This window comes from Lepidothrix coronata, unplaced genomic scaffold (genome assembly GCF_001604755.1).
Source record: "Lepidothrix coronata isolate B3197 unplaced genomic scaffold, Lepidothrix_coronata-1.0 Scaffold37, whole genome shotgun sequence".
Classification (NCBI taxonomy): Eukaryota; Metazoa; Chordata; class Aves; order Passeriformes; family Pipridae; genus Lepidothrix; species Lepidothrix coronata.
The window spans coordinates 2,558,493-2,581,331 of record NW_016690217.1 but is presented as its reverse complement, the minus strand read 5'-3'; the positions used below and the strand labels follow the sequence as shown (position 1 = coordinate 2,581,331).

Here is a 22,839-nt window from a genome sequence, read left to right as displayed (position 1 = left end):
TAAGTGTTGTAACATAATCTTCAGTATTAGAAATCAGTTAACATGAATATAAATAGTTTTATTGGCTTGATATATTAGGGTAGTCCTTTTTCTGTCATATCTAGGTTTTAAAACTATTTACTGTAATTTAAGTGCTTAGTCCTTACTAAAATTCACTTAAGAGAAAGATCATGCTGGGGTCCCACTAGTATTTGCTCTGCTTTCAGCCTGTGGGATCAGTTGAGTCAAGCTTTACAATTCCTTAATGTAAACATATTTTATTGTTTTAAAAAAATGTGTTGTTAAAAGAAGACCTATTTGAAAGCCATGGCTATCTCATTCATAAGTATAAAGAATGTGTTCAGTAGCATAATGTAAATAAATAATGTAATGCGGTATTCTTTTCCAGGCACAATTAAATAATGCTCTGTGAAAATACGTGTCTCCAAAGTTGAAGTAAATAAGGAAGTGACTGTATCATAAGTTTGTTATTGATAAACAAATGTGGAGACAGCAAAATACTGAGAAATTACTTCTGTTATTGGAAGTGCTGAGAAATATGTAGATGGAAAGGTAGATGCTGTTCTGGGAAATTATTTGAAGAACTGCAATCATAAGCATTGGAAAATGTGTAGATCACTATATGCATTGACAGTTTCGTAGTTTAATGCTAGTATTTACAGAAATAAAAGATTGCAAAGCAAACAAAAAAGAAAAGTTTTTTCTGTCTGAAACATTACTATATGCTGAAGATCTGTATATTTTGTCGAGGAGGATTGTCACTTCCTTTGAAAAAAACAAAAAACGAAGAAAAAACAGGCAAAAGCCCTGATTCTCCTCTCTTTCTTTTTTTTCATTTTAAAATTTTCTGAAATCAAATACTGTGGTACACTAGTAAGGTTATAATACAGAAAATTACGAGAACTCTGAAGCCAGGCTTCGTAGCTTTTCATGGAATCTTGTTGTCCTCTCTTTAATCCTAACCCATAAGATTTCTGTCGCCCCTCATCCATCCCCAGGCAGAGCTCCATTCACTCCAGCTCCTCTCTCATGTAAAGGGCAGCTCCCTCTCCTTGTCTTCCTGGTCTGTCTTTCCCCAAGAGTCTGTAAATGTCCTTTGCAAAGCTCCAGTCCTGCCTCCATAATCCCAACAATATCCTGGCCCTACGACTGTACACAGATAACTGACCCGCCACATTTATTCACCACACTGTGGTAATGCACAGGCACTTGAGTATCACCCCAGAACACTGAGGAGAGGGTTTAGGGGCTTTTTCTACAGTGGTGCCTTGTAGGAACCTTCTTTCCCACCTGTACCTGCTGAAGGTGGCCCCATTCAAGCCCTGTTTCATGTTCTTTGTGATCCCTTCCCATCTTACCACACAATGCCCTTTCCTTAGTAGTCTCCTCCATTGTTCCCTCAGGACTGTGGGTCACTTTCTCCCTCCCGTGTCATTCCTAGCTTAAAGCCCTCCTAACAAGGGCTATGTTACTGGTGAAATAGTTGTACCCTGCTTAGTAAAGTGCTTCCTATCTGTGAAGCACATGGTGCTCTGCAAACGGGGTTCCATGGTTTCAGAACCCAAAACCCTGTTGACAGCACTGGTTCAGCAGCCCTTTGTGGGCCTCTACTGTCAGTGCCCTCTGAGCACTCTCTCCCTTCACTGTCAGGATTGAGGAGGACACAACTTGGGCTCCCATGCTCTTCATGGCTACCCCCAGAGCTCTGTAGTCACTTTTGGTACTGTATCGTTGGTGCCCACATTTATTATGTCATTGCCTCTACTATTTTTCCCTATACTTACCCATACCTGGAAATGTGTGTGGATTTGCTTTTTGCACCTCCAGAACTACAGAATGAGTTAGTGAATTCTTGTCATATGTTCTAGTCCTCAGAGTTTCTGTGGAATTGTTAGTCATAGTTTTATTTATGTATAAAGATTTTCTTCCTTCCTGTTACTCATGTGTAGATCTTCAGCTTGTCCTTCTAATTTTTATATTGTTTGTCTGTTTCACAGTTCTAGCTTATTTAAGGTTTCTCACTGTGTTTCCTTTGGAGGGATATAGCACTCTATTGTCATTTCAGGTGTGTTTTTGGTTCCTTTTGAAAGTAAATTAAATTAATCATCAAAAAATGGACTTGTGTAGTAAAATGATGTTCTTTGTTAGATGGATGTTATTGGACAGCATTCATTGCGCACTGAAGCCAAAGGTCATGTTTCAATGCCAGGAGCTATAAATCTAGAAATTTAGTTCATCTGTTGTGAGCTAAGCTTTTGTAATGATCTCTATTGAATGTTTTATGAACACTTGGTCATTGCTTCTGAATGGCTGAAGGTCTAACCAGAAAAAATTGTAAGGGCGTAAAAACTCTTCAGCGTAATTATTTCTTTTAAATCCAAAATATGTATGAAAACTTTCTGTATTCGCAATATTTATTTTCTGTAGGACAGTTTCTTTGAGGCATTTGCACTGTGTATTGATGCTTATTTAAAAAAAGATGAAGTGAACATTATGAACTGAAGTTTTTCTCAGTTCATCTTAGTTGGTTGTCCCATCCAGATTTTGTTCTTCTATTCTTGGTGATTATTAGGCCACAAGAATCTAATAGAAATTGAAATACTAGAGTCTAGAATGATTTAAAAAGCATACTTTTCTATGTAAATGTAAAACTTTCATAACTGAATTTTGCAAGCCTCCCAGTACTGTTTATGGCATGACATATTGTATACAGTTTCTTTTAACATAAAACAGATTTGTCAACAGCTGATGGCAGTAGAATTATAATTAGATCTATTTATGAAATTCATTATACAGATAAAGGAAACTGGATGTTTTCCTCAGTGCTAATTGACATGTAGAACAACTGTGTACTCTGCCTCAGAGTACATATTGTAGCATATTGCTACTTTAAAAAATAAATTACGATATGGAAGTAATACTGTAACTATGTTCCCTCTATTAAATATAGGTCCAAGGCTCTGTTTTAAAGTTGAATGAATATGATAATTTGATGTATTTTGCAATTAGTTGAGGTGTTCTGCTGAGGAATAATGTATAGCAAAGTAATTTAGACCTTGAAACAGATGGTAAAATGGGATCATTTAGCTGTTAATGAGGTTTCTGAAAGGGATACAGTATTTTTAAGTCTTTAGTTATGTGCTTGTGATAACTTCAGTGTAAATTTTCAGTTTAGTTTAACTGTTGAACGTGGTTTGTTGGAGTTCATGGGTCAGAAGCCTGTACTGACGGTACATTACATAATTTCACAAGTGCCGATTTTTGGTAAGCTAAAAGCAGATATGGGATGTATTTTAAACACATGCCACATACAAGTTGCAGGTTTAAGCTCTTGAACTATAACATATGGAGGTAATTTTGAATTATTTAACCTAGGGCATGCTTGAGCAGGAATGGCCAAACACAGAATAAACCCAAGAAATAATGCAGCACATTTCCCTCCGCTGCCACCTTGCCCCTCTCTCCTGATTCCCCTGGACAACGTGTCTCCCAGTGGAACGGCATGCAAAACTTGATGCTTTGACGTCCAACTGCTTTTCCTTTCCTCTTTCATCCAGTCCCAATACTGTAACTGCTACATGACCTTTTCCCCTCCAAACCCTCTTCAGTCACCTTCCGTTATTTCCCCATGTTTGATGTGCCTCTCCCTCTCCAGAAAGACCTTATAGTGTGTATGTTTTACTCTGAAGATGACCAGGGTGGCAGTGTAGCCTACTGTATTTAGAAACGCGTGTGTATGATACTTCTCTATGATATTCTGAAATTAGTTGAGGGGTTCTGCTCAGGAATAATGTATGTAGAGGAGGAATTTAGTCCTCAAGGCGGATGCAAAAATGGGATTGTGTGCCATCCCCTCACATTGCTGTGCAGGTGTCAGACGTGCATTTGGGCATATCTGACTTCTGGGATGTTATTCTGATTGATAAATTATTTTTTTCCATCTTCAAATGATCTAAATTTAATGTAGAAATAAATAGTGTGATTTTTAGTTTTGTTTTGAGGAAATAAAATTAATCTGCTCATGAAACATGACTTTTGATTGTTTGCTGAAGACAAAACCTGTTATGTCTTTCTAAAGTTTTAAGAGAGACTTGAGAATGTTATCTCTCCAAAACAGTTCTGCAGAAATTTTGAAAGTGAATTGTTTCATTCATACCAAAATGAAAAATACTTCTCTGGTGACAGCTCTGGAGATGTGTTTTGTCTCTGTTGTGCAGAGTAACTTAGATAAACTGTAATGTAAGAAAACTGTTCCTTCCGCATACAAAAATTAGGTCAGCTGTCAGATTGTTTTCAATTAAATGTCAGATATAATATCCTTTTAAAATGATTTTTGTTAATCCATGTTTGAAGTGTAGCTGACAGCAGTGAGGTAGCAAGTGTCTCGAGAGCCATACAAGGGTACAAACAGACAGAAATCTCCCTCAGCTTCATGGTAATTTGTTACCTAGGGAGTTCCTGAGTCAGAGGTGCTGCTGTAGTTCTTAGTACCTTTTCAGGATTTTTCTTTTTTTTTTTTTGCATACATTTGTCCATTCACTATTAAACCACAGTAAGTTTTTCATGCTTATGATCACTTTTACCAAGATTGCATAAGTTGGCTACCATCTACATGCTAGTTGAAGAAGAATGTCTTTGTTTTTAGCAAACTGCATTTTATTTCCATATAATGCCATATGGTTTTTCCATGGAAAGAGGTTGTGTAGGCCTCTTAACTGTGTGTCTCCTCTCACACATTGCTTCTCAGACTCCTAGCGCTTCAGGAGTCCTCATTTTAGTCATTCTTTCTGGATTCCTTGTTTCTTGCGTTTCTTGTGCTTGATGCCCTTCTCTAAACCCTTTGCGTGTCACATATCCTTGAGATCAACAAACTGCATACTTTAGATGGATTTAATCAGTGGTATAATGATACTCCTTTGCTAAATAACATTGTATCCAACAGCAGCTGAACACTTAGTTAACATTTCCATCACTCTTTCTGTACTCGCCCCAAGATCTCATTTCTGTGTGCATTGAGTAATCTTACAACAGATTACTAAGTTTGAATAGGTTTTTTCCCCATATGCAACTCCCTAAATATTCACACTATAATTTACCATTTCGAGTTTTAATCAGTAGCTCTCAAGGTTTCTTCTTGAATTTTTCACATTTGGTTCCCATATTTGCTGCCTTCAGACAGCATTTTCATCATAATCTTTATCTATCAGAGCTCAACTGATATTCTCGGGGCACTCCACTGAGTGTCTGTTTCATCCTCTGAAAACTATTTGTAATATTTTGAAGTTCCAAAGCTAAGAACAATCCAGTCCTCATAGTGTCTTACTATTTCATTTATTCTCTAACCTCTCCTTTTGACACCTCAGAACAAGGAGATTCATTGACTCTTTCATGAAGTAATGTTTCAGCCTGGAAACCTGTGAAAGTCTTCATAGTGAACAAAGAAAAAAAAAGATATTTTTGTCCTATCAACTTCTTTTACATAGTGACTGTAGTTTACTTTTTCTGACAAGCTGCTGACTCCAATGTATATGAAAGAGCATTTATTACTGTTTTACAAGTTTTTCACTCAACTTTTTTTTATGTGCCTTCAGTGTGTGTCTGTATTTTGATTTATTGGAGTTCATAGTCCTTTGTGTATTCCTCATACACAGCTCTTCAAGGTCTGGTTTCAAACCTCTGTTTGGTCACTTAGCTTCCATTTTCTTTTTTTCTAAACTGCTTTGTGATAAGAAGTAGATGTGTTTTTTTATTACATAAATTATTTTAAGTTTATAAGAAATGTAGTGGTCTTAATGAGATTGGTTTAGTTAGTATATGTTTATCTGTGCAGGTAGTTGTGACTCTGCACTTGATATTTTCAGATACAGGATTCATTTAAAATTATTTTAGTTCCTGAAAAAGTAATGAGTTACTTCATAAATAATATCAAGAAGACAGCAAGAATGTCAGTAAAAGCTTATATGTCTGTTCTGGTTACAGGTGGGATAGAGTTACTTTTGTTCACAGTAGCTAACATGGGGCTGTGTTTTGCATTTGTATTGGAAACAGTGCTGATATTATGTCCCACGTAGCTTTGCAGTTACTGTGGCAAAGAGTGGAGTAGGTGACCTCTTGAAGTATCTGCAGTTCAACACTAAACTGGTCTTGTCAGCATGAAGTTGATAACTGCTGACCTCTAATAGTGTAGAGCTGAGACTAGAGCCAATTTCCTGGTCAGGATATCGATGTGATAAGGAAATGTTAAAGTTGTAGGAGAAAAGCTGCTCATTGCATCATTGCTTTGTTAGATCATATGTAGGAATAAGAATGTTTGCTCACAATAAACAATAGATTTTTAATGAATCATGAATCTGACATAGTAGGAGATCTCTTTCTTTATTAAAAATATTTATTTTCTCTGAGACAAATAAAAGAACAGCTTGGAGATAGTCATGTGTATGACAGCCTTTCTTTATTCTTCATAGTTTTATTATTTTTATATTTGTATAGATAGTGGTTTTCATATACTATTATATAAAGAATTCTCACATTTCTGTTCAGGGAAAATAACTTTTTTCTAACTTAGTTTACTAATTAGGAAATTTAGACATTTGATCTTACTAATTATCTAAAAACGGTCAGATTTTGCCTTCTTAAGAGAAGTACCTTAAAAAAATTACTGTAGAAAAAGCTGAAAACGTGTCATAAATTTACTAGATGGATGTCATCTAAAGGTCTGTATACTTTTAAATCACCACATGTATTCTTGTTTTGTTTTCTCTTAGGAAAGGAGACTGAGAAAGCCAAAGATCGGTGTGAAAAAGCCACTATGAAGCTTCATATGTTGCATAATCAGTATGTGTTGGCACTGAAAGGAGCACAATTACATCAGCACCAGTATTATGATACTACGCTTCCTCTGTTACTTGATTCACTTCAGAAGATGCAAGAAGAAATGATTAAAGCCCTGTAAGATGTATTCTTATATATTTTTAACTTGTACAATTTTATATGTGTAGTATTCTAATTAATTTGTAGGATTACTTGAAAATAAGAAGCTGTGATTGTAGTTTACCCTGGAGTAAAAACATGTGAAAAATATTTTTGTCACTACATTGACATTTACGTGTACAAAAGAGTTGCTGATTTCAGTTGTAGAGCTTGGTGTGGCCTTCTGTGTGAAACATACTTGCTTAATAATCCTAATTTTGCAGGTGAATTAGTTTGTTAAACTTGAAAAAGTATAGATTAATATTGCTAATTATTTTTTCCCTCTTTTTTTTGTTGTCATTGTAATTCATAAAGATTCCCTTTCTCTTCAGTATGGCACCACTTTAGCTGATATTAGATTATCTTTTTATCACACTCCATGAACTATTTTCTGTAACATTTTCACACATGATGTTCACAGGCAAGGTGAGATTTAATGCCTTCCCTTGTCTGTTTTCTTCTCAAAAAAAAGTATTGAAAAAATCCTATCACAGAATTTTTTTAGCAGAGAAAACATAACTTGAGATCTTGTTCAGGAAAAATGTATTGATACTTTTTTCTCTACATGTTCCTCTGGGCTAGCCAAAATTCATCAGTGTTTCTTGAGAGCTCACCATGCTCCAGATCCTGGCAAGCTATCAAATTTGTCAGAGATAAAAATGAAATAGGGAATAATTATGAAGGTACATTATGAAGGAAGGCTAAAAGGAGAATAGGAAGGTGTTTGGAGGATGCTATTAAGACTAGTGGCACAGTGTCACCTCTCTGTTTAGTACTTGGTTGTTCCCACTCTTGGAAGCAGGTAAAGACAAGGTTGGTGGCTTGTACCTCCTTACAGAAACTTCTTGGTTGATTTTCTGTCTTCTTGTAAGTATGTATTAACTTGGGATTTATGCATGTTTTTGTCTGAATGACAAATCATAATATAAATATATTAAGAAAAGATAGTTAAAACAATGAAGTAAAACCATTTTTTAAAGGAAATGCACACTATTCTGTTACCCATTTTGCCTTATGCCAGAATATAGTTATTTTGTCAGTCAGAACGTGAAAATCATTACTTAGGTTATAACAAGCATGGTAAGTCCTGTGTGAAGAAGACTGTCATCAGTGACCTCCATATATTCCTTTTCCTTTTAATTTCTACAGTTTCTGGTTTAGCTATGCACTGAAATCAGTACAAGAAGCATGGTCTTAGAGCCAGCCTGAGCCTGTAAAGAAAAGGCCTCAGTTGATGTGTTATTTCTTTGAATAATATATTGTCTTATTTTTCCCTTTTGAGCCAGTTGCAACAAGAATTTGTAGAAACAGCAAATTGAAAGTTTGAAGCATCTTTAATGCCATCTATGCCTTCAGTGCCATGTTATACACTAGAATTTTTTTTCTTCTCCAGAAAAGGGATCTTGGATGAGTATAGCGAGATCACCAGTCTTGTAACAGAAGAGATCGTGAATGTCCATAGAGAGATCCAGACCTCGGTTGAACAGATAGACCCTAACTCTGAGTATAACGACTTCATAGATACTCACAGGTATAATTTTCATATCATGTTTCTTCCTGAGAAAACCCTGCATTAAACTTCAACTCTGCTTAAGTGGTCAGAGTTGAATTTGCTTCTGTTTGGTTCCTTTTACATTGTTATTAGTAAAACTTTATCCTAATTTGAAAATTGTTCTATTTGCGTGTATGGAAGGGTGGCTGAACCGTTTATATTCCTGATTGTAGAAAAACAAATTTCCAGTTACATGAGAAGATCCCTAACTTTGGTACTGACAGCAGACTATAAATGACAGTCTAGACTCCACATGAGCTAATTTACTCATAATTGTTTATTTGCATGCATTTTGCATTCTGGGCTAAACTTGTTCTAGTATAAAGTCAGCTCTAGGTGTCTCTGTGTACTCTGCAGTTATTATAGGTTGAGCCTGAGACCACAGAGCATGCAGATAATGCAAGGAGGTTTTTACTTTAAAACCAAAGTGTATTTCCCATTTATTGGGCTATTACTCTGTATAAGTATATGCAGAAATATTCCTAAGACTTCTTGCATAATCTTTTTTTGTTGTTACATGTGAATTGATAATTGTCATGTGTGGGTTTATGACAGAAACAGCTAAGAGTGGACCTGTTGACATTAGTAGCCCTTGAGAACCTCAACTGTGTTGTGATCTGGATTCAAATAATTTTATTACATTTTATTATCTCATAAGATTTTAGGACAATTTCCTAACATTCAAGGAAAAAGGATATGTGTCCAGTTGCTAGCTATCCTTTTATTTTGTATGCAATTTTAACTATATTCTAGTTAGTAAAATATTTCAAAACCCAGCAATTTACTTTATGATCTACTCAAAGACCCATGCTAATTTTGACAAGATAACAATTATTTACTGAATTAGGTCATCAGAAGTTGCTGAACAAGAAATAGAGTTTGATACATCATTACTAGAAGAAAATGAAAACCTTCAAGCTAATGAGATCATGTGGAATAATTTAACAGCAGAAAGTTTACAAGTCATGTAAGTCTTTCTTTACAAATCTTTATCCTCTGGAAATGCTGTTATGTGTTATATGTAGGCTCACTCAGATCAATGCACAGCTGCGTCCCCATTTTTAAGGTCCAGTTTCTAAAAATAGTATATTCAGGCTATGGGCTCTTTCCCATGCCAGTTTTATTGTTCCTTTGCACAAAATACTTCTCCCCAGTTCCCCCTAAAAGCATTTTTAATGTATGTTCCTCTCCTTGCCAGGTAATATATACAGTGCCCCAAATCTAGCATGAGTCCTCCTTGGGAACGTACTGGTTCATCTTCCCAAAAGTTTTTCCACATTCACTACTCTGGGAAAAATACTGAAATATTTTGATGAAACCATTGAGTAGAGTGATGTAGTCAGTGATTGAAATTGCCATGTAGAAAATTTTCATGAATATATTTATTTCACTTGTTTTGTAAGTTTTGCTTTTGTTTTCCAAAGGAGATTCTTATTCATTTGTATAACCTTTAAAATACATTAGCATAGTAATGCAGATATAACCGTTGTATTGCATTTCACAGAGCTTTTAGCTATTTGGGGTGATGAACTACCTCTCTATATGTTTTGTTAATATATCGCCTAGTTAAATATTTTCTTTACTTTTACCAACTTCACCTTTTAATCATTTGTTATGGGGAAAAAATCTCCTGCTGAGATGATTATGTTCTTATATTACCAGCCTCAACTTTTGACATAAAATGGTCCTATGTGGTCACTTGTGAGATTGCAACTATCAATCATGCACTAAAAATGGGAAGTTCTGAATTTCATTAGTTGATGATTTTTTGTTGCCTCTACTGTGTTTCAGTCCACGTTTGACTTGTTTGAAGTATTTTGTCCCTTTGGAAAGTGTAACTGATGCAAATAAGATAACAGTGATATATTGTGGTTTTTTTGTTTTTTTTTTTTAAAATTTGATTGCTTAATCAAACTATAATCCCTATTTCTTTGAGGTTTTTCTGAAATCCAAAATCAGATTGGATCTTAATAACAGTGAGGCATTTCAAATGTGAACATATTACTCTAATCACTGTGTTTTCTCAACATAACAGAAACTCTGTATTTTATTAATTCCTTTTCAAGGTTGGTAAACATTCTCTCTTTTTTCTGTGTAATCTGATTATTTTTCTAAATTTATTCCTTTGATAAGTATTGAAATAACTTTTTTAATATGGAGCATCTGCCTCCTTAGTCACGAAGCAGCTTCATCTTTCTTATGAAAGGATCTCTTGATAATTAAACCCCCCCAGTCTCTTTAAATAGGTTTCTCTTTTTAATATATTCTGCATCATTACTAAATTGAGATTATTCCTGCTTAGAGTATGTAAATGTTGTACATCTTGATGTACTTCTGCACAGTGACAGGAAAAATATATGTACTCAATCTCCCTTATCAATAAAATATTAAATTTTTTAAAAGATTCTGTCTTCCATAGCTCAAAAAGAGAAATAACATCTTGTTCGACTTGCCTTTTGCATACCATTGTTTAGAAATAAGACATCAGCATATCTAAATAAAAGAGATAAAATGTTGCTTTTCTAATAAATGGTTCTGATGAAATTCATATTAGTGTTTATAAATGTATGCCTGTACATACATTTGCCTACATATATATATATTCATTTTCAATATAATTTCCAGTGTGTTCTGTTGCAAATCTTATATTTATCCACAGGAAATTGTCCTGTGAATTTGAGAATCAAATAGCTCTTTTAAGTGTTGCTGTCTTTAAGGCATTCACTTTCTGGTATAGGTTTAGGACTCTGAGTTTAACTGTATTAGGTCAGACCAAAGATTTACCTAACCAAACTTCTTCCTTATGTTAGCCAACAGGGAAAAGTCTTGAGAGGAGAACAGAAACAGAATGACTGTGCAATTAAATTTCCTCAGCGTCTCATAATTTTCATCTCAGGAATATTTTGAGACAGCAGCAGTATTTATCTTTAATGGCCACAGAGATAGTTTCTAATAGCCTTAGAGGTATTTTTCCTTTATGAACTTGCCCAGTCAGTTTCAGTATATACAAGTATCTGTTGTCCATACAATTTCTGGTCCAGGTATTCCAGCTGTTAAGTTCGTATTTTATGAACCTGCTACTTCTTAGTTTCATTTTATGTCTTTTAAGTGCTTGTTTTGGGAGAGAATGGAACAGTCTATTCCTCTCTGTCTATGATATTGTACATTTTTGTCCAACTTCTATGCTGTGCCCTCTTTTTCACAGCCATCCTTAGCTTTATGCTGTCCTTTCACGAAACTTACTCATGCTTTATCAAGCTTGTCATCTTGATTTGCATATTTTCAAGGTTACTATATTGATTTTGAGATAAATGACCAGAATTGTGGAGGGAATCCAGATATACAGTTTAGAGAGAGGCATTCTGAAGTTCCCTGTATTCTTACTCTGTTTTGTTTTTAACAGATCCTAGAGAATCATTCTGTTTGATTTTCTGACCCTAGCAGTGTATCAGTAATCCTTTTGTATTCTTCACATTCAGACCCTTCCTCCTACCTCAAATAACATTATAAGATCAGCATTCTTTTTTTGCTTTTTAACTGTCCTTTTATTTGAATTATCATGAACATATTAAGCAGTGCAGATTGTTTATGAAGCTCCACTGGCCCCTGGCACTGTAAAAACTGTTTATTCTTATCCTCTTTGTCCTTTTTCTTTCAAATGCAGGTGGGAACCCTTCCTTTTCTGAAGTGCTTAGTTCTCAATAGCTGTCTTTACTCATATAACTTGTTAGCTGTGTTTTAGATATATGTTTTTATAGTCTTGCCTTAAAGCCACTGCAGCCAAAATAACCCCACAGGTATTTGCATCAACTAACTGTGTATGACTAGAAGTTTTCAAGTAAGAGAAATGTATAGTTGATGACTTTTAAAAAAATCGACTCTGTATGTGATGAAGCAATAGAAATTTGACTGTTCTTTCATATTGAGATCATGGCCTTGGATCTTCAAAATACTACCTCACTATGTTTATGCACTATCTACCTTCAGTATCTACCAAATATAATAAGTACACATAGTGGATTTATTTCACGAACATATAAAAGATTCAAAGATATATATTGATTTGTAATCAGTAATATTTGGTTGCATCTCTTGGTTTATTGGGTGTGTAATGGAAAAATGACAGCTTTGCATACTGCTTAGAGGTTTTAATACAACATATTTTAAGGAAACATGATGAGAAAACTAGCTTTTACATTTTTAGGTAAGGTTACATTTATGAATAAAATTTTGACAGAAGGAGGTAGTTGAAAGACCAGCTAACCTTTCTAAGGAATGGGAGAATTATAGTGTCTCCTGATAAATATTCATGACTGTCACTGAATAATATTGAGAAATACTGTAAAGTGTAGCAGAATAAAAGTTTACGCTTTGAAGATGCATGCATTAAAAACTGAGACGAGGCAACCAGAATGAGGTAAATGTCAATCAGTGAGCATATTAATATCCAAATTAGTTTAAAAATCTTTTGAAATACAAGTTCTGTAAGCTCAAACATTTATTTTTATAGATATTTGAGGCAGAATGGTGCTAATAACAAGAGAAATATGAAAGGAGGGTTTCCCGGTAGAGGGATTGTGTGGTTGTTAAAACTCAAAAGGGTTATAGTGATTAACTGGTTAGTAATAGAAACCCTTTTGTAAACTGATTGTATCCAGAAGGCAAATACAAGGCCACAAGAAAATTCCTTTGGCAAACCACAACCAAAATGATACAAGACAGATGCAGTGTTGTCCGTTCTAGCCAGTTTGAATGAAAGTTATTGTTTAAACTAAGCAATAGATGTTGAATACAAGGAGGCAATTTAGTTTAGTGTTTATATGGTTGCTTTGTTTTGTTTTCTGTAAGATAAATACAAATGTCCTAAAATATCTCAGAAGTTTCGTTAAAAATTACATCAACCTTCTGTTTCAATCTGATACTCCAGTATAAAATCTGATATTTTTGAAATTGTGAAAATTTAAGATGTTGTTTCTGAATGTATGTACTCATACCTTCCAGTGATGAACAGTCTTATTAATTTGGTTTTAATTTCTTGACTATTGGTGCTTGATCATGAGATATAACATCTGCTTCCCGTAAATCAATTTTTACGCCAATGCAATGTTGATTAAAATTTTGATTCAAAAGCTGATTAAAAAGCAGTTACAGAATTGGTAATTACTTTTTTTAGCAAAGTATTAAAATCAAAAAGTTAGTTGGTATTAAGGTGGAGACCCAATGTAAGAAGACAGTAATTTCTGAGAAGTTCAGCATACGAATTTTGGTAGCTTGAAACCAATAATGTCTTTGAAAAGGGGAGCTTTGAGGATGTTACTTTGAGGGAAATGCTTTAAATATTTATCTTATCTCAAAATAAACACATATAGAAGCTTGGTCATTTGGGAAATAAACTTTTTTTGTTCACTGTATGGCTTTTTTTAGTTATTTAAGTCTTCCAAGATAAGATATGGGACTGTCTGAGTACAGACCATATGCAATCAAGATTGTATAAAATATATAGTGTGGAGAGAACTAATTCAATGTGTAGAATCAAATAGTTGAATTTGGTATATATGGACATGAGGGAGATGGGCCTCCTAGCTATTTAGAGAGTTGACCTCCTGTTCTACTCCCCAGCCTAGAGTGGTTTTGGGCCGTAGATACGTGCAGTGGAATTACTATATGTATTTTACTTTTGTTCCACTCTTTACTTCAGTAATTCTATTGAAGTTGGGCTTGAAAATACAGGGGAAGCAGAGTAAGATAGTTGAAGAGGGATAGATGAATGCTGAGAAGGAAACAAGGTGTACATATTAATTTGTTTTTAAAAAATTGTTCTGACAACAGTTTCTTGAAGTCAACATATAAATATTGATATGCATTTTAGAAGTCATCATTATGTTAACTATTTACCTGCATTGTTCAGAATGCAAATATTTCTCTACATTCATTGAATTTTTTTGTTATTGAAATATTACCAGCATGATTACTAAGTGTCAGTGATGGTTTTAAAATGTAATAATCCCTTCTCTGTTAGTATGGAGTGTTCATGTACAGTTTTGTCTTTCCTTTGAATTAACCATTACCAGAGATTGTAACCTCAAAAGGATAATTGTGGAGAAAAATATAATCACTCTTAAACCAGGAAGTGTTAATTTGTATTATTTTTTATTTCTAGAGGTAAATACAGCTCAAGTACTGATTCTGTGTATTTATTTAACATGTACTTCAGAAGTTGGAAGGCTTTCGTCTTTCATAAAGCATCTTGTAAATTAGCAATATGTTAGGAAGGCATTAATTCACAGAACCCATCATCACACATTCTGGAAAAAAGATTTCTTGATAGGAGAATTTGTAGGCAGCAGATCATTATGTAACCTTGTATATATACAGAGGAACTGTAATAATATGTATTAACAATATAAAGGTATATCCATGAAAAAACCTCAAAACTGTCAAGCACCGAGTAAGATAATCTAAAAAATAATGCTTCTTTACATCTTCAGGAAAAAAAAATACAATGTTCCCAAATGTATACAGTTTGTGTATTCACAGCATGGGTTTTTGACTTCTATCTTGCAGGTTAAAAACAGTAATAGAAGAACTGATGCAAACGCAGCAAACCCTTTTGAGCAAAGAGGAACTTGTATTGGAACTAGAGAAAAAAATAGAGGAGTCCTCTAAAACTTGTGAAAAGAAGTCTGAGTAAGTTGAAATGAACTTTGAAATATAATAATTTGAGGGAAAAAATGGCTATAATGACATTCTAAGACTTAAATAAGAAATAACCACCACTAATCTTGTTCTGTTTCTGTGAGTAGCAATTACTGTGAGAAACAATAATAAGTTAATTTCTCATCTCTACAGTAACCCTTACCTACTCCAGACCCTAAATCATTGAAGAATTGAGCAGCTCCATGAGTTAATATATAATTGTCATGGTTTTGGGATGGCTCAAGAGCTGGACCTTTGGTTAGTATTGTAACTTCAACTTGACGGAAGAAGTTGACTAAGTTCACATTGCCTCTCTGTTTGACAGAATTCCTTGTGTAGTTGTAATTTTGTGAAAGACGTTCAGAATCATGTGCAAGACTCTTTCTTATGCAGTAATGTGTTTGGAACTTTTCAGGTTAAGTTCATTCTTCATTGCATTTTCTTTTTACAAAACTGTAAATGTAAAGAATGTAGTATGATACCCTGTAGTACTGCATAACAAATAGCAAACATGAGGGATTAGTGAATGTTTTATGGCACCACAAATAAAACATTATTGTAAAGAACCATTCTTGAGCAACATCTTTAGCTTTTTTTCCTATCTCTGATTAGAAAAAGTATTCACATCCTCATTTAAACTGAACTTAATATAACAGATAAAGAAATTTTGTCTGTAATGATATTTTTCTGATTCTTGTTGCAATCAGTCATAACCTTACTAACTTGCTTATAAATATTAGCTTACAGTACCAGTAGTGAATTGGAGAGCAAGTCCTTTGGGTAACCCTTCATTCAATGAAGGTCTTAAGCTGTGCCAGGGAAGGTTTAGGTTGGATATCAGGAAGAAATTTTTTACAGAGAGAGTAATCAGACATTGGAATGGGCTGCCCAGGGAAGTGGTGGATTCTCCGTCCCTGGAGGTTTTTAAGATGAAACTGGATGTGCCATGGTCTAGTAACCACAGTGGTAGTGGATCAAGTGTTGGACTTGATGATCTCGGAGGTCCCTTCCAACCCACTTGCTTCTATGATTCTATGATTCTATGATTCTATGCAGTCTTGAAGCTTTTTGTGGAAGGAATCTTGTCATACAATATATTGTATAGTATTTAATTAATATCTAAAATTTTATGTGTATGATATGAGGGTTTTGATTAGATACTTTCCTGTTCTTTCTTTGGTGAAGTTCACATGTAATCACAGTGTATTTTCCACTTTTTGGTTCTTGACCTGCCTTCTTTGCTGCACATTACTTAAAGGGTGAACTGTATTTGCACTCATCAAGTTTGCTGGGGTATTTGGCTTTTTCCCCTCAGTATTGTTTTGTTATCAGTTATCACTCTCTGAAAATAGTTCAGACCATCTCTGTACTTCCTGCTGTGGGCAGGCTTCTGTGACTGATCCTTTAGCAGATGTTTGCAGTGTTGAGGAGATGATTTTGGTTCAAATTGCACCAGTAACTCTATGTCTTATTAAAAGGCATGAAATCTTTCTTAGATGCCTAGTTGTAAGGTCAGAGTTTCCCTGAAATCATCCTTGTTGTGACTTGTCATTGATCATGTCTTCCTCCAAAAGAACCCGTTTTCACCTTTTAAGTGCAGTGCAGAGCGATCAGGATGTTTTTACATGTATTTACTGTCCCCAGAAGATCTCATCCAACTGTTGCATTAGGTTTCATTATGACTGCTGTCATACTATATGCCACAGTCTTGGTACTGTTATCCTGGCACTAATATCCTTTTGCATAGTCAAATGATGTTATTACCTTCAACACAGAGAATGTTTTAATTATATTTTATTTATATATGTATACGTCTAGAATATCATCTGCCCTCCTGACAAGATGGCATGTTGAAAATTTAGTTTTTGATTCAGTTTATCTTTTTAACACTTTCCGATGTGTCGCCCTGACTTGCAGGGCTTCTTCACACAAGATCTCACTCTGTGAGGTTGCTAGTAGCTTTTTGCTAGCAACAAGGACTATAAAGTTTGCACTCATGCAAGCCATGGACAAATAATTTTATAGATTCCAATTCCTCATGCATGTCCAGAGTGTGGAGCATTCAGAACTGGATTTGGGAAAACTAATTAGATTGTAATTCATCTTGCCACCGTTCAGGAAAGAGACTAGTTTGTGACTTTTCTCTTGTTACCCCTGCATCATGATATGTTGAAAGCATTTTGTGTTTGAGGATGTCAATCTACACAATGTGTGTTCACCAAGGCCTTGCTGATGATGGAAGACTATTATTTTCACAGGGTGATGTCCTTTTTCTCTCATAATGAGGCCCAGATGAATGAACATTATCTTGAGGATAATGTCAAGATAATTGTTCATTTTCTTGTGTGATGCTCTTAAATGTATGTGCTCTCATGCCAAGTCTCAGTTTCAGATCCTGTAATCATGTCTTCATACATCACACTTATCCTTTTTGCATGAATGATCGTTCTGCTGATAGTGTGGAGTTTGGTTCATTAGTGACTTAGTATAATGCTCATCTATAGGAATATTATCTTTGTCTTTTCCTGCCAATGAGAATTTTATGACGGGTTGTTCCCTTATCACTTGGAAACCTATTTGAATAGTCATTTGGCTCAGCACCACTTTGGGAAAGAAAAATCTTGATATGAATGACTTTTGCCTTTCTTTTTTTCTTCAAGGGTAGGCTTGCAAGAGGGTCTTGCCTTCCAGGGATTATACAGAGTGAAAGGAAGCTGTGATTTTTCTTCATATTGTCCTCATTCTACATAGTTCTGGTCCCTTTACGTCGTCAATCTGTTCTTGTAGACTGTGAGAACTCTGCATCTCTTACAGACCACATGTCGCTGGGTTCCAGTTGAATGCTTTTAAGGGTGTCTATATTATACCATGGACGATTCTGTCTTTTAGGCAGCTTCTGTCAATCTTTGGTTTTGACAGTTCTTTGGGATAATAGAGTCATCTAGGTAGCTGAAGATGTTCTAAGTGCTTGTCCTTCAGTAATGATTTAATCATGTTTGTCTCGAGGATTCAGGGCTATGAGCGGTATTCAGAGGAGATCCATAAAAACAAGCAGAAGACAAAAAGTTGTCTTCTTATAGAGATCAAATTATTTAGCTTCATTAGAAGACGGTTATAATGCAGTCCAGAAACACTTACAAAGTAGAGGAAACAACAGATATCTCTAACTTGATGCCAGATGAATTTATACTGGATGTGAGTTTAGTAGTGCAAATTATCATTACAACAACTATCTAGAATGCAGTGAATTTCTCATTGCTGGAAATCATTATGTAAAATTTTATTCTCTAAAGGACAGGGAACCCTAGTGTTTGTATGCTCAGTCAAAAGTGAATGAAAACAGTAGTTTCGTGTATATATATTACAATGTGATTTTTGTGATAATGAAAAGAGAATGGGTGTTTGCTTGCATTGTGTTGTAGCTTTGAAAATTTTCTAGAATTGCTCTATGTGTTTATACCTTCGAATAAAGAATTATGTTGAGGAATTGTCATGCTTCTTTCCCCCAGCTTTTATGAAACAAAATATGTGTCTGTCATAGGTTTACTTGTTCTGAAAAAAACAAAGGGGGAATTTTTTTCTTTCCCCTGCATTGCTGTAAAAGAAAGATGTTGAACGAGGGAGGGGGAAGATGTTTGCCTAGAGTGATTGATCCACAGAAAAGAACTAACCAGCAGATCCACATTGCAAGCTGATGGCCCTCTGAAGACTGTGGGGAGGGGTGATGAGTTTTTTTTTATCTCTCCTTGGAAACTGGAGGCACTTCACTTTTGCCTTAACTCAGGCAAAGGTGTGTGTTGGAGGGGTCCGAGGTTCACTTTGTTTTTTGACCTGGTCATCTGCCTGTTTTCTGGCCCTGTTTGCCTCCGTTTTTCCTGCACCCTATTCTGCCTCCAGCCCAGATCTTCTCAAATTTCATCGGAGAGGCTTAAACCATCTGCAGAGGAATGTTTTTTTGGAGGAGGTGGCCCTTTCCCTCTTCCGGTCCCGTGTTTGGCAGTGGCTTGTGCCCATTGACAAAGGGGGGGAAAATCCCGGCCACAGCCAGCCATGGACAACATGAGTTTCGTGGGAAGAGCCTCCTTTTTCCCCCTTTCCCCTTCCCTTTCTTGGTGTGTGTGGGAAATCTTGATTTTTGGCTTCTGCACTGGGGCCCCCATGCAGCGACCACCAGAGCCCAACAGCAGCCCCTGCTGACTACCACAGAGCAACTGCAGGCTCTGCTCCTCTAGTGATCCAACAGCCCCCCTGCCGATTGTGGTTAGAATTGCACCAAATGGCAGAAAGTAGTGAACTGTTTCCTTTTTGAAGGGGATTTTTGGGTACAGGATTATTGTTGGTTGATGTTGTGTTCTTTTGTTTTCTGTTAATACACATATATCCTTTAATAAAGGGCTGTTATTTTTTCTTTCTCCATACTTCCTCAGTTGGAGCCTTGTAATTTCGGATTTAGAATTGTTTAGTGGGAGGAGTTTGGTCTTTCTCATAACTCCTACTTAGCAAAACACTTCAGTCTCATTAAACTCAGACAGTATCTTAAATCATGTATATTTTTAAATTGTTATTTTTCTTTGCAGCATTGTACTCTTGCTGAGCCAAAAGCAAGCGCTTGAAGAACTTAAGCAAACAGTTCAGCAATTAAGATGCTCTGAGGCAAAATTTGCAGCCCAGAAAGAACTACTGGAACAAAAGGTTCAAGAGAATGATGGGAAAGAGCCGCCACCTGTAGTGAACTATGAAGAAGATGCAAGATCAGTGACTTCTATGGTAAGTTTTACATCTGTTTTACTGAACTGTGTAGCTTTGCTGTCCTGGGATCAGATTATCCAGATACTCACTGGGGTGACTAAAGTGAATGAACTTCACTTTGCATTTGTGGAAACTTGTTTGGACAAACAATTCAGTTGTGTGGGTTTTCTTATTTTTTAAGTTGCAATAACTTGTAACAATCCTTGTCTGTGGTCTTGGATTGGTCTTCTGTATACTTGATGCTTAGATTCTCACTAGACTATTTTATTATCAAAAGTGTTAACCCTTAAATAGATTTAGTAAATGTGACTGAGCAGCTATTGGTAGTTTCCTTTGGTGTGTTGAAGAAATATATTCACAGTTGTAGATATAAAATGAACAGTAAAAGCTCACTGCAGAATTATTGCACACATTATGTAATAGAGAAATTAATTTTATGTACTGTAGTTACTCTTTGCGTGGACAGAAATGAACACTGGTTTCTTTGCAACTTATTTTCAAATGTTTACATACTCTCAATAATCAAAAGGAACTTTTTGTGCTCTGAGGAGACCCCATACATGTTTTTTTCCTCTGTCAATTTGTGGAACCTAGTTTGATTCACATTCTACAGTTATCCTTAATTGTCAGCATTCTCTTGCTTCCACTGCTGTTGAATATTTACAAGGCGTTATGGGATGGTTGTTGTTTACGCTGGTACAAAACATTATATTTCAAAGCTTATATGCTTGTCATGACGTAGAAGGAGTTGACAAAATGAAAAAAGATGATGAAGGAGAAAAGAAGAAGAGAATAATGGTTGCAAAAGATTAGGAGACTTGGAATCTTTTTTGGGTAGGCTATTTTGTTAATAATATTTAATATATTATCCTGTAGTAGTGCTAATGAATATTGTCTGTATGGGTTAGTTGAGGTGATGAGTCTAATCATGAAAATGGTACTCTTCTGCTTCAGTTCAAGATTGCTAAAGTCTGCTTTCTGGTGTCCAAATCTCTGTTTCAATGGGTGGGAAAAAATAATCCCATGTGCTGAGTACAGGCCTGCACATGGCCAGCAGCACAAAGGCATAGAAACTTCATCACTGGTAGCAGCACAGTGAGCTGCCAGGAGCAAGGGCTCCTCACCTGTTCGTCAACTCTGTTTTAGTCCCCTGTTCTTTACCATGGCCATCTGTGTCTGCTGTTACACTGCTAATCCATATAGTAAATATTTTTGTTTTAGTTTTCTTTTTTCCCTTTCTTAGCTAGGCTACTGCAGAATTACTAGAGATTACCTTTTATTTGGAATTAGGAATTTCTAGAGTACTTGTCATCATTTCCTTTTTTGTTTTCTTTTTTCCCCAAAAAAATTGGTTTATATGGCAAAGAAGTTATTTGAAACTTCTCAAAAGCTGGTTGCAGCTGCCAACATGGCACCCGCGGTGCCCTTGGCCCAAGGCTGATGTCACAGAGTGGCTGGTTCTGTGTCCAGGGCAATGTGGCCTCTGGTAGAGGGCAGGGGAACCTGACAGTGGTGTCAAAGAACCATAGAATGGTTTGGATTGGAAGGGACCGTAAAGTTTGTCTATTTCCAGCCCCCCTGCCATGGGCAGCGACACCTTCCACTAAAGCCGGATGCTCAAAATCCCATCCAGCCTGGCCTTTCCCAGAAGGAAATGGTCGTGGTTCACTGCAGCCTGCACTGGATCCTGTACATCCTACTGCTTACACTGTTTTTTCCCTTTAGGACTTGCAGGAGCTCCTGCACTCCTGTACCAGCTTTTAGAGTGGAAGTAGGCAGGAGCTTAACCTACTTGATCATGTTGGTATTGGCCTTGCCTTCTAGGGGGGATTGAGTTGGTCATAAAATGACTCCATGCCTGCGATGTTGGAGAAGCCCTTACATCTGGGTGCTGGACTATTGCAGTAGAAATGCTGAGAGGAGGTGTAGACTGGGGTGTTCTGCCTTTTTCCCAACTGGTCCCTCCACTAAGCCAGAAGTAGTCACACTCTTGTCTCTGCACACGAGGAGACCATTGCTGTTACCCTGCAGCACAGGAGGGAGTATTAAGGTGGTGTTTGGTGACCACTCTCAGTATCAGGGCTGTCTCCTCTCTCACAGCCCCTGCCAAATGTTGTATTCTCAGCAGAGCAAGACTCTGCTCAGGTGCTGAAACATCTCCTCTTTCAGTTTACTAGTGTTCTCCCTTCTCATATCACTACCTACCACTTCCAAAAATCACTCTCCATTGCTTTTAGAAGCTCCTTTTAAGTGCTGAAGGGCTGCAGTGAAATCTTCCTGAAGCCTTCTCTTTTCCAGTCTGAACAACTCCAGCTCTCACAGCCTGTTGTCGTAGGAGAGGTGCTCAAGTCCTGTGATCAACTTAGTGGCTCTCCTCTAGACTTGTTGCAGCAGGTCCATGCCTTTCTTCTGTTGAGGATCTCAGGCCTGGGCACGATACTCCAGGTGGGGTCTCACGAGGGCAGAGTAGAGGGGGAGAATCACCTCCCTCGATCTGCTGCCCACACTGCTTTGGATGTAGCCCAGGATATGATTGTCCCTTTGGGCTGCAAGCCCATGCTGTTGGCTCACGTTCAGCTTTTTGTCTACCGCGCCCCCAAATCCTTCTCAGCAGAGCTGCTCTCAGTGTGTTCTCAGTCTTTACTCCTGTCTAGGATTGTGCTGACCCCGCTGCAGCACCCCACACTTAGACTTGCTGAACTTCATGAGGTTCTCATGGGCCCACTTCTCAAGTTTGTCCGGGTCCCCCTGGATGGCATCCTGTCCTTCTGTTGTGTCACCTGTGCCCCTCAGCTTTGTGTCATCTGCAAACTTGCTGAGGGCACATTGGATCTCAGTGTCTGTGTCATTGATGAAGATATTAAAGAGCATTG

General features: G+C 36.5%; 1 protein-coding gene across 5 annotated transcripts in view; it reads left to right on the top strand.

The window, feature by feature from the left end:
* FER (FER tyrosine kinase) overlaps positions 1-22,839 on the top strand; it is a 155,518-nt gene that overhangs the window by 31,336 nt on the left and 101,343 nt on the right. For all 5 annotated transcript variants that reach the window (XM_017812659.1, XM_017812661.1, XM_017812662.1 and 2 more), the window contains exons 6-10: positions 6,765-6,948; positions 8,363-8,500; positions 9,369-9,488; positions 15,086-15,208; positions 19,795-19,984. In XM_017812659.1, coding sequence (XP_017668148.1) covers positions 6,765-6,948; positions 8,363-8,500; positions 9,369-9,488; positions 15,086-15,208; positions 19,795-19,984 — 755 coding nt within the window. The remainder of the gene's footprint in view (positions 1-6,764; positions 6,949-8,362; positions 8,501-9,368; positions 9,489-15,085; positions 15,209-19,794; positions 19,985-22,839) is intronic.